At 38.0% G+C, this 13,343-nt stretch overlaps 1 protein-coding gene across 1 annotated transcript in view; it reads left to right on the forward strand.

The window, feature by feature from the left end:
- The window catches only part of CASQ2 (calsequestrin 2), a 94,237-nt gene that overhangs the window by 26,456 nt on the left and 54,438 nt on the right, over window positions 1-13,343 (forward strand). The window contains exon 2 of the mRNA XM_049765978.1: window positions 11,319-11,403. Coding sequence (XP_049621935.1) covers window positions 11,319-11,403 — 85 coding nt within the window. The remainder of the gene's footprint in view (window positions 1-11,318; window positions 11,404-13,343) is intronic.

Genomic DNA, 13,343 nt, shown 5'->3' on the forward strand with positions numbered 1-13,343 from the left:
TAGGACCACTAATAAAATGTCAAAAGTGACATTTAAACAGAAATGTAAACACTATAAATGAGGTAACTGGAAGCCTTGCTCAATGTGCCCAAGAGAAGCACACATTTACATTTACGTAAAAACCAACCAAATGTTGTGATTTATGCATAGGAGATGTTGAATTCCCTGTTAATTCTGAATTAATGTCTTAAATATTTTCTATTATTAATATTTCTTGAGCATGCTGAAGAAAGAGGATACACAGTCCCTGGGCTATAGTTGGGCAACATTATACCAGATCACTTTTGGTGAACTGTTAACTATTTTAGCAGCATTTTCCAGAGTATGGGGTCAAAACTCTAATATCATGGGGTATAGTGGTATGGTCTATAAAAAGTTAACTTTCTGAGTCCCACTCTAGATCTATTTTCTACTTTCCCTTAAAATATGAAAGCCAGAGGCAGGAAAGATAGCATGAAGGTAGGTTGTTTGCCTTGCATGCAGAAGGACAGTGGTTCGAATCCCGGCATCCCATATGGTGCCCCGAGCTTGCCAGGAGCGATTTCTGAGCATAAAGCCAGGAGAAACCCCTGAGTGCCGCTGGGGTGACACGACAAGAACAACAACAACAAACAACAACAACAAAGAAAAGAGTCAGTGCTCTAGTGCTGGGCCGACTCAGGTATGGTTGGGTATTCAGGCACCTCCTATGGAACCCCCGAGCCCCACCAGGAGTGATCCCTGATGGCAGAGCCAGTGTGGCCCAAAAATGCCAAAAAAAAAAAAAAATTGAAAGCCAGAAAAACCCATATTATCCAGCATTTTAGTTGATTCTTGTTCACAGAATGCTTTCAGGACCATTGTTCAAAGTTCATGCTCCAGGAGCCAGAGAAATTGATAAAACTGTGAAGTCATTAGAATTATAGAGTAATTATAATATATAGAATAATAGAATAAAAAAAATTAAAAGAATAATAGAATAGTATAATAATAGAATAGAATAATATATAAGAGAATGTTTACATTAATAAATTTTTTTTGTTTTGGGGGTCCACACCCCACAGCACTCAGGGGTTACCCCTAGCCCTGTGCTCAGAAATTGCAGGCTCAGGGAACCATAAGGGATTCTGGGAATCAAACTCAGGTCCTTTCTGGGTCAGCCACGCGCAAGGCAAATACCCTACTGCTGTGCTATCTCTCTGGTTCCAATTTAGGTTAATTTTTGACAAGAAGACACAATAGTTTATAATGAAAACTAAAAAATTTATTAAAAATGAATTGTTTAATAGGTTAAATGCAATAAACTAAAGTTAAATGTTTTACAGAAGGACTGGCTTTTTAAGCTTTGTGGGAGGACTCAATGAAGTATAACAAATATTGATAATGATATCTCCTATCTTAAGACTTATTTTCTAGTCCCAGCCAAAATTCAAGAATAGAAAAGGGGCTGGAGTGGTGGCACAAGCAGTAGGGTGTTTGCCTTGCACACACAAATCTAGGACGGACCTCAGTTCCATTCCCCAGCTTCCCATTTAGTTCCCCAAGCCAGGAGCTATTTCTGAGTGCATAGCCAGGAGTAACCCATGAGTGTCACCGGGTGTGCCCCCCAAAAATGACACAAAAAAAGAATAGAAAAATAACTACATGAGGGACTGACAGTGTCATATGTTCTCTTTCAACCACCAATCACCTCAAAGCACCAACAAATCTTTAACCTAATAAAAAAGAACAAAGGAATCCACATGCTCTGGGAGACAGAGACACTATTTCTATTATATCAGTGAACTCAAACAATACTTCAACCCTCTTTGATGAGGAAATAAAACCAATGTTCCATGCAATGTCCATGGAAATAAGGCAATCATTGGAAGAACAGTTCAACCACTAAAAGATGAACTGATCTGGGGGTATCAAAGAGTCCCTACAAATGAAATAGAAGGAGTTAAAAGATAAAATAGCCAGCCATAAAAAACAGAATTATTCAACATGCAGAGGACCATATCAGTGATATTGAAGACAAACTACTGAGAATCACCAAGAATGTAGTGACAACAGAATAAGAGAGAAAGGGATGGCAGAGAATGTAAGGTTTGTGGCAGATAATAGCAAGAGGAATCATCTTTGAATTATAGAAATTCCAGAAGGAGAGAAAAAGGGGAATGGGGAAGAATGGTTGGCAGAAGAAATAATCACTGATAACTATACTGATCTTTCTCTCTCTTTCTTTTTTTATTCCTGGGCCACACCCAGTGACGTTCAGGGATTACTCCTGGCACTGTGCTCAGAAATTGCTCCTGGCTTGGGGGACCATATGGGACACCAGAGGATCGAATCGCGGTCCATCCTGGGTCAGCAGCATGCAGAGCAAATGCCCTACCGCTGTGCCATTGCTCCAGCCCCTATCCTGATCTCTGGAGAGAGGCTCCAGCACAGGTCCAGGAGTACCATACAAAATAAAATCAAACAAAACATAATAATCAAAATGGTAAAATCAAAAGACCAAGACAGGGCCCGGAGAGATAGCACAGTGGTGTTTGCCTTGCAAGCAGCCAATCCAGGACCAAAGGTGGTTGGTTCGAATCCTGGTGTCCCATATGGCCCCTGTGCCTGCCAGGAGCTATTTCTGAGCAGACAGCCAGGAGTAACCCTTGAGCACCTCTGGGTGTGACCCAAAAATCAAAATAAGAAAAAAAAAAAAAAGACCAAGACAGATTATATAAAGCAGCAAGAGAAAAACCGCTCAAAGATATTGGAAAGAATATAAGAATAGCACCAAACCTTTCATATGATATCATGTAAGCCAGGAAAAAGTGGAATGACATATTTAAAGTATTGAATGAAAATAATTCCACTATTCTGTGAAGGTATCATTTAGACTTGAGGAAGGGGTAAGAACCTTTTCAGACAAAAATGAACTAGCAGGAATTGTGAAAACTAAACCAATCCTCCAAGAATTACTGTAAGGACACCTATAAGAACAGACTATTGAGAAAAAAAAAGATAAATTCCTCAAATATAAAAATGGCAGCAAAGCCCTATCTATAATTAATATATCTCAAGGTCAATTGACTGAATCCCCTATAAAAAGGCACAGAGTGGCTGGATGAATCAGAAAAAAAAATGTATCAATAACTTTGTAGACCACAGTTCTTTTATTAAATTTTAAACATTAACACCTTTAAATATAGCTTAGAATTAATAATTAATTTGGTAAGTTTACAAAATAAGATAAATGTACAAAAATAATTATATAGCCAAATACTGACAACAAATGTATAGACATCAAGATATTTAGTACAAATTAAAGTCACTCAAAAATGTCAATTCTGGGCCGGGTAGGTGGCGCTGGAGGTAAGGTGTCTGCCTTGCAAGCGCTAGCCAAGGAAGGACCGCGGTTCGATCCCCCGGCGTCCCATATGGTCCCCCCAAGCCAGGGGCGATTTCTGAGCACATAGCCAGGAGTAACCCCTGAGTGTCAAATGGGTGTGGCCCAAAAACCAAAAAAAAAAATGTCAATTCTTAAGTAATTAAGTAAACATTTAAATTAAATGTTGAATTAAGCTTCTACATTTTACTCTAACTTTAAATTTAAATCTACCAAAACAAGGATGAGATTTATATTCTAAGAAAAATAACAAATAGTAGATCTTGGAGATATGGTCGAGCATCTTCATTGCATGTATGAGGCAATAGGTTTGATTTCCAGTTCTACCCTACTTCACCGAGTTTAATTTCCACTCTGCCAATGTGATCCAACAATGCCATCAAGTGTGTGAACTTCAGGGCAATGCCGTTCAATATGAGTACTGGAATTACTCATGCAACCACTCGATGTTAAACCAAGTTTAAGCCTACCACAACCTAGTATGTGAATACTGTAACCATGTATATGAACACTGCAGCCATGTTTGCCCCTCCTGTACACTGCACAAAGGTCAATAGCAGCAAAAGGAAGGGGAAGGCAAATAAAGCCAGGGATCTAAATAAATGAAGAGGCATATATGTGCATAACTTGGAAAATACAACATGGTAAATACATCAATTCTCTTCAAGTTTCTCTGCAAATTTAAATATTTGATCTATCAAAATCCTAGCAATGTTTTTAGTAAATATAGACAAGAAGATTCTGGCTGATATGGGAATGTAAGCAAGACCAACTAAAACAATTTGGGGGAAAAGAATACACTGGGAGCCAAAACACTTTCATTATTGGAGGAATAGACACACAGTTATTAGGCCAAAATAGAGAATCCAGAAATTAACCTTTACAAATATACCAACTACTTTTTGACAAAGACACAAAAGCAATTCTAAAGGTAGAGTTGGTCTTTCCATTAAGTCATACTGGAATAGTTGGATATTAATGAATATGAAGGAATCTCAGTATTTCACATCTTTTACAAAATTTATAAAATGAATCATGCACTTAATTGTAAAACTTCAATTGATGATGAAAATGTCGTACTGGTGAAGGAGGGTGTTCTGCACATGACTGAAACCCAACTACAATCATGTTTGTAATCAAAGTGTTTAAATAAGGATATTTTGGGGGGCAGAAGAGATAGCACAGAGGTAAGGCCTTTGCCTTTCATGGAGAAGGTCATTGGTTCGAATCCCGGCATCCCATATGGTCCCCCCAAGCCTGCCAGGAACGATTTCTGAGCATGGAACCAGGAGTAACCCCTGAGCACTGCCGGGTGTGACCCCCTCCAAAAAAATAAAGATATTTTTTATAAAAAAAAAAAAAAAGGTCCATCCTGGATCTACCACACCAAAAAAAAAAAAAAATAGGAGAAAATTTTAGTAGTTAGGACTAAACAATGTTCTTTGATTCAACACCAAAAATGCAATGTACACATTGAAATCATTGAACTTGATCAAAATTAAAATATTTTGATCTATTAGATAAGTATCACAATCAGTCGGATAAGACTCAGTAGGAGAAAATATTTATGAACCATTTCTCTGACCAAGGACTTTTATTAAAGAACTGTTAGGGGGCTAGAAAGAAAGCACAGCGGTAGGGCGTTTGCCTTGGGCACTGTCGATCCAAGACGGACCTAGGTTCAATCCCTGGTGTCCCATATGGTTTCCTGAGCCTGCCAGGAGAGATTTCTGAGCACAGAGCCAGGAGTAACCTCTGAGTGCCACTGGGTGTAGCCCCAAAACAAAACAAAAAAATAAAGAAAGAACTGTCAGAATCAAACAATAGAAAAATACATTTTGCCAAAAACCATAGGTATTCACTTCATGAAAGAGAAAATACAGATAGAAAATAGGTACATTAAGAAGTCAGAATTTTTACTTGGGAACTAAAAATTAAAACCATAATAAGATATGTCTATACACTTTTATTCAGAACGACTACAGTGCAAAATAAAGACAACACCTAAAACTGGCAAAGATTCTAAAGATCTGGGTTACTCAACAGCACAGTGCTTTGTGAGAATGTAAAATAGTGCCTTTGATCTTTGTGGACTGCTCTGCGGTGGTGACTTATGTGAAATGGGGAAGAAAGAGGCAGTCGCCTTGAGAAGAAAATATTGAGAGATGGAAACCTCTTCCCATCTCTTCCATTCAGGAATGACTGGGGAAACTTAGGACTATTGGCCAATTCTGGCAAGGAAAGCAAAGTCAGACCTAGATCATACCCAGGTCCTTCCCGTCCATTGTCTTTTCTCACAGAAAAGAATTTCAGGAGGAGATGAGCAGTGAAGTAAAAATATGTTTTATTTAGAAATGCTGAGGAAGGAGAGGGAGAGGATAAGAGAGTGCCAAATTCTAACCACTAGACCACCAGGGAACTTGAGGGAGAGGATAAGAAAGGGAGAGAGTTACGGTTCTCCAAAGCTATGCTGGTACACAACCCAGCATAGGATGCTTATGACCCCTCTCAAGTGAGGAGATTTGGATGACATGTACTCGGGTACCATAAATCCAGGCAACACGTGACCTCCTCTCCTTTGCTCTAAATTGACTTTTTTAAAAAAATATCTTTATTTATACAATTTGGTTACAAACATGGTTGTAGTTGGGTTTCAATCATATAAAGAACACCGCCCCCCTTCACCAGTGCAACATTCCCATCACCAATGCCCCCAATCTCCCACGTCCTAACCCCCCACCCCGCCTGTATTTGAGACAGACTTCCCAGTTCCCTCATTCATTCACATTGTTGTGTTAGTTGTCCTTGTAGTTATTTCTCTAACTGCACTCACCACTCTTTGTGGTGAGCTTTCATAACGTGAGCTGGACCTTCCAGCCCTCATTTCTATTGTCTCTGAAAATTATTACAAAAATCTCTTTTATTTTTCTTAAAACCCATAGCTGAGTGATGTTATTCTTTGTCTATCTCTCTCCCTCTGACTTAATTCACTCAGCATAATAGATTCCATGTACATCCCTGTAAAGGAAAATTTTATGACTTCATCTCTCCTGACAGCTGCATAATGTTCCATTGAGTATATGTAAAACAGTTTCTTTAGCCATTCATCTGTTGAAGGGCATCTTGGTTGTTTCCAAAGTCTGGCTATTGTAAATAGCACTGCAATGAATATTGGTGTGAGGAAGGGATTTTTGAATTGTATTTTTGTGTTCCTAGGGTATATTCCTAGGAGTGGTATAGCAGGATCATATGGGAGTTCAGAGAAAGAAACTCTTATTCAGTGCTGGCGAGAATGCCATCTAGTCCAACCTTCATGAAAACAATTTGGAGATTTCTAAAAACAAACAAACAAACAAACAAAAACTGGAAATTGAACTCCTAAATTGACTTTTATGGGGTTTTCCCCAGTCTGGCCCAGGTAGGGATTTCTACTTATAGTAGATAGTCTATTGCTAGGGTGTTTGCACAGATGGTTGCTAGGAAGTGTACTGAGGTAATTGATGGTCTTTTTTGCCTTTCCATTCTTGTCCTTTGTTCCTGCCTCCAGGTGACAATCTTATCAGCAGCCAAGTGAGTCCTCCAATTTCTTCTTGTAGTTAAAACATCCCCAGAACTTTTACTACCTCTCAAGAATTCCTTGCTGTCTCAGAATTCCTTGTTATCTGGGGGCCCTTCCCTGCCTGCCTGCCTCAAAGTTACTCTAAAATAATTCTATGATCTTAAAAATTAAACATACAACCACAGTATGAACCCAAATTTGCACTCTCAAGAATTTTTCCTAGAGAAATTAAAATCAGTCTTCACATAGGAACCTATAGACAAACACATCTTTGTGTGTCAAAGGCAAAATCAATCCAGGTCCTTTTTTTTTTTTAAATGATTTAATGGATGGATGTTGGAAGAATTAATGGTTCATAAAAATTCTACTCACCATTAAAGGAATGATAGGAGTCAGCATAGTATTCCATTGGGTAGATGTACTATAGTTTCTTTAGCCACTCATCTGTTTTCGGGCACTTGGGTGGTTTCCAGATTCTCACTATTGTAAATAGTGCAGTGATGAACATAGGAGCATAGATGGCACTGTATTTTTGTATTATTTTTTTTGTTTCTAAGGTATATCCCTAGGACTGGTACTGCTGTAGCATATGGGAGCTCAATTTCCAGGTTTTTTTTTTTTTTAGGAATGACCATATTGTTTTCCAAAAAGGCTGAACAAGTCAGCATTCCCACCAGCAGTGAGAGTGCCTTTCTCCTCTCATCCATGCCAGCATTGGTTATTCTTGCTTTTTTTGATGTATGCCAGTCTCTATCATGTGAGATGATACCTCATTGTTGTTTGTATTTACATCTCTCTGATGATTAAAGATGTGTAGCATTTTTTCATGTGACTTTTGGCCATTTGTATTTCTTCTTTGATGAAATGTCTGTTCATTTCTTCTCCCCATTTTTGATGGGATCAATTTTTTTTCTCACTGAGATATACCAGTGTCTTGCATATCTTAGATGTTAACCCCTATCAAATGGGTATTGGGTGAATAACCTCTCTCATTCTGTGGGTAGTCTTTGTATTCTAGTCACTGTTTCCTTTAAGGTGCAGAAGCACCTTAAAATATAATGTAGTCCTATTTATCTTTGCTTTCAAATTTCTTGGCCAGTGGTGATTCTTCCTTCAGCTTTAATATAATAGTGTTCTGCCTACCTTTCCTCTGTTTACCTTATGGTTTCAGGTCTGATAACAAGATCTTTAATTCATTTTGATTTGACTTGTGCACAATGTTAAATATAAATATGAGTTGGCTTTTTTTTTTTTGCACATCTCTGACCAGTTTTTGCAACACCACTTGTTGAAGAGGCTTTCCTTACTCCACTTTGGATTTGTTGCCCCTTTATCAAAGATCATTGAGAGTATAACTGTGGGTACACCTCAGAATATTCAAGTCTATTCCATTGATCTGAGGGTTATTGTTCTGAGGGTCTGTCTTTATTCCAGTATTATGCTGTTTTAATGACTATGGCTTTATACATACTACAGTTAGTTCTCCATTTGTTTGTAATTCACTTATATTTTCAGTACAGCAATATCTAAGAAGGTAATTGATACAATTCTAAGCATGTGATTTACTTGGAGAATGTCCCATGTGCATTGGAAAGTAATGTATAGTCAGCTTTCTGGGAATGGAAAACCCTTTCTATATCTATATCTATATTATATATGTATATATAAACTTAGCCGCTCTCTTCCATTTCTTCCTTCAAAGCTAGTATATGTTTGTTAAGCTGCTCTATCAAGAAGTGACAAAATGATATTGAAGTCTCCCACAACTATTGTGTTGGTATTGATGTCTTTCTTCAGGTCTGTTTGCTGGTCTCTCATTAAGTACATATGTTTATAAATGTGATTTCTTCATTATGTACATATCTCTTGATTGTTAAGAAATGTTTCTCTCTCTAATAATCTTTTAAAGCCTGAATTCTATGCTGCCTGATATTTTTATGGCCACACCAGACTTTTAAAGGGAGTTGTTTGCTTGAAGTATTGTCCTTCAACCTTTGACGTTGTGTCTGTATTTGCTCTGAATATTCAAATGTGTTTTTTTTCAGACAGCAAAATATTAGATTCCATTTTCTGATCCAGTTTGCCACTTTGTGCATCTTAACTGGTGCATTTAGTCCATTAATGTTTAGAAAGATTATTGTCATAGGATTTTGTGCAAGCATTTTGTAAAAGTTTAGGTGTGTTTGGAAGACTGTCTGCCTTAAAGCTGATCCTTCAATTTTCTTTTAAGGTTGGCTTAAAAAGATATCTTTTCTTTAAACCTGAATGCAAATCTGGCTGGGTGAAATATTCTTAGTGAGGCATTCATTTCATTGAATTTTTCCCACTATATCCCACAACTGCCTTTAGGCCCGGAAGGTTGCTTTTGATAAAGCTGTTATAAGACTTAAGGATGCTTTTTTGTATGTAAAATTCTTTTATAATCTTGCTTCTTTCATTATTCTACCCTTATCTGAGATTTTCACCATTATGACTAGGATTGTCTTTGGTGCTTTTATTTGGGTCTCTTTGAGCTGCTACTCTTTGGGTATCCAGGATATCAGAGCAAGCACCCTTCAGCTCTAGAAACTTTTCATCAATGATATCGTTGGTTGTTGCTTCTCCATTGGGATTTTCTTCTTTCCTCTCTGGAACCCAATGATTCTTATGTTGTTCCTATTGAATTTGCCCCCAAATGTCTATTTTTATCTGTTTTCTTATTTTGAGGTTAGGTTCCATCTTCTGGTCATTTGTTTTAAGGCTCATTTCTAATTTCTTCTGTTGTCTGGAGGTGTTATGCAATTCATCTTCCATGTTGCTGATTCTGTTACTCTGCTGGTGAGGCTTTTCAATGAGTTCTTCATTTCACCTACCAAGATTTTCAAACCTATCATATCAGTTGGCCATCTTCTCATTTCTACTCTCATATCCTCTTGAGTCTTGTTTGACATTCGTTTTTTTTTGTTTGTTTGTTTGTTTTTTGTTCCATGATTTCTTTGAGTTCTTTGAACATCCTCCACATTTCCTCTCGAAGGTCCTTATCAGAGAGGTTATATAGGTGACTGATGTTGGTTGAGTTCTTGGGACTACCATCTTCATTCACTATTTGTGGTAGGGTTCTGCATTGTCTTCCCATTGTGACCTTTACAGTGTGTGATGATTCTTTTTATATGTTATGGTAGACTCCTTGCCTAGGAGTAATATGAGTCTGTGAAAAAATCGACTTCACTGTCTTGTTGTCCTTCTGACAGCCAAGCTGCTGTGGGCCCCTCCTGTTGGGCTTAGCCTTAGCTTGCTCCCTCAATGCTAATGTCTGTGTCCCTTGGGCAGATGCGACTGGGCCACCTGAAAGTTCACAGTCCTGCTGCTCAGAGTCCACTGGTCCTTCGAAGTGAGTAAGGGTGACACAGTCTCCTACAAGGGCAGCTCTGTCTCTTGGCCACACCACACTTTTAGCCGTCTAGTAGCACTGCTACTGGTATGGCTTAATCAGCGCCCTCCTGGCTTCTACTCCCTCCCTCTGTGCTAAAATCCAGAGCTAATGTCCTATGCCAATGTTCCAAGCTCAGCCAGTCACTCTCCTGGGCCCATGAGCATGTTGCACAATTCTGCTTCAGGAGGTCAAGGTAACACTCACTCTGTCTTTGGTGACAGTTGCTGCTTCCAGCTCAGTCTCTGTTCTTGAATGAAAACAACTTAGTTTTCATTATTTTTTCTAGCAATCTCCCTCAATGTTTGACATTCCTTCTAATGATCTGCCTTTGCTTCTTCACCAAGTGTCTGATATCATTGCTGGGTTCAAGAATGTGGGGAATTTCACACTTAAGTAGCTTGGGGATGAGTTACTCTACACATCTTCAGGCTCTTCTGTATTGCTGCCCTACTGCTGCTGCTGTCTCTCTGCCATTTTTCTCAATCGCCATAAATTTTTCTTTTGTTTTTTTTTATAGTCCCAGTTACTATTTAGTGGTAACAAGCAATATAAAATAAATTATTTTGTGCCAGCTAAGGGAATAGGCTAGGGTGAGAGATTAGGAAAGTGAACAATGGCATGGGGAAGGTCACACTGGTAGTGCGACTGCTGTTGAAACACTGAATGCTTGCAACAACTATATTACGAACAACTTTGTAAACTACAACATTTAAATTTAAAAATGTTAGAAAAAGTGTGATTGGGAGGACAGAGGAAAATATGTGACAGTAGATATTTTAGACGGTGATTTACTTCCAAATCATAAATGTGAAGTTGGGTTCCCTATATTCGACACTTGGTTTTCATCATCATGCCAAATCTAACAATTGGTTATAGAGTTACAAAAAAGGTGGAGAAAACTCCTTCTACCAATTCATTCCAATAATATTTGTTGATCTTTTTTTGCCATGGGCCCAATTACTTACCTATGTGTCTCTCTTCAGCTTGTGGCCCAGGTCCTGGAGCATAAAGATATTGGCTTTGTGATGGTGGATGCCAAGAAGGAAGCCAAGCTTGCCAAGAAATTGGGTGAGTGTAAATTTTTGAGAGATAGCAGCATGACACAAATGCATTTTGGGATAATAGTTTCATATATTTTTCCATCTTAGTTGCATTATTTTTAATATGTGCATATTATATATAAAATGATTCTAATGACCTTTGTCCAGGGTTGGGGAAGAGTTTCATAAAATGAATATCAGTTTCACTATTTTATATTAATGAGTGATTGCAAATTGATTATCAAGTATATTTGTCTCAGTACAAAGAAAACTGTTTCCTTCTCAAGAAACCAGTCCTAAAAAATTAAACTTTTCTTTTCAGATCTCAAGCTTAAATGGTCCTCTCTGCCATATTGATCTTTGAGGGGGAACAAATATCTCTTCCCAGTAGCTATCACTGCTTTGCCTTTGATTACATTAGTCCATTACTAATACTAAATATAGATAGAATTAAATATAGTGATGTCAGTATTCTAGAGGACTTTAAATTTAAGTTCAACTTGGCATAATCATCAAGGAGGAAAGAAGATTTAGAAGAGATATATTCAATTACACAGGGCAGTGTGTAGTCTCTTATATTAATAAGCCATGCTTAAATGCGCATGCATTTATGGTTCTTAGACCTCTAAACTGAAGTAGATAGACTATAAGTAACACCTCAGATTTTTCTAACACCCACACACATGTACTGCCCATTCCACTTTTTCGGCATGACTGGTGGAGGATAGCTACTGAGAAATAGCAGGAAGTTATAAGCAAGACCTTTTATGAAAGGTTAATTGGATTTGGAGTAGTAAGCACAGGGAAGGAAAAAAAAAAGATTAACGGTGGTTGCACAAATATCTTCACATACATGAAATTTCATTGTCCTAGGAAATTACAAATAGCTACAAATTTTTTTTCAGGATGACCAATCTTTTTGTTTAGTTTTAGCTCATTTGGGTGTTTCCTTTTAAATTTAAATGATAGCAGACAATACTTAGGTTAGCTACATAGAAGAATTCATGACTATGAAATAATAATAAATTATTGGCAATGTTTGGAGAAATCCTTTTATTTAAAAACAAATCATGTCAATTTTGTCCCTTCAGTAAAAAAGTAAAGTTTATTCAACTGTTCCCTAGTCAAAAGCACTAAAAGGGCTTTCTCTTTCCTACATTTAGAAATGATCTAGTTTTCTCCCTTCCCATGGTTTGTTTTACATAATGATTTATTTCATTTATTTTGGGGTCCTCCTAAGCAATACTTATGGTGTCCAGAAATATTCCTCCAAAAACACTCATCTACCAGATCTGATCAGTTGAATGTTTGGCCTAACAGTGCTAAAACACCTCTTGTGCTTAGGGAGTGGCCAAGGGACACTGAGGATAGAACTCCGGTCTTGAACATGCTTTGTATGCACCCTGACCCCACAGCTATCTCCCTGGCCCTCTTTTGCTCTTAAAGGGAGGGTTTGTAGTAAATTGAAGTCAAGAAAAACTCTTGTGCTTTAGCACCTGAAATTTTAGAGCAAGAACAAGTTAGGCGCATGTTCATAAGAATAGACCCATATATGTTCTTCATGTGGAGGATGGAATGGTATAGATAAGTCTAAATTAACCTTTCCCCAAACTCACCCTGAAGCTATTGGGAAGTTCTTTCTGACAGTGATCTTGGAGTTTAAAAAACAGTTATATCTTGAGAACCTACTGCTGAACCTCCACTTTCTCTTACAAACACCCAAGTCTGCAACCCATCAAATTAAGCTTGAACTACTGCAATAGCTTCCTAACTGGCTTCATTCAGAGCCAAATCCAAGACTGTTGGCTGCTTTGCTCCAGCATCCATTGTGACCAAGTATTGCTGGATTCAAGGCTACCTTGCACATTGCATCTTTAGTCTGACAAACAAAATTCTGTGCCCAGGGCATTTCAATGTCCTGGAACATATCTGGCAGTGGACCAGTTCCGCCTTTATCCCAGAGAGTTC

Source organism: Suncus etruscus, chromosome 19 (assembly GCF_024139225.1).
Source record: "Suncus etruscus isolate mSunEtr1 chromosome 19, mSunEtr1.pri.cur, whole genome shotgun sequence".
Classification (NCBI taxonomy): Eukaryota; Metazoa; Chordata; class Mammalia; order Eulipotyphla; family Soricidae; genus Suncus; species Suncus etruscus.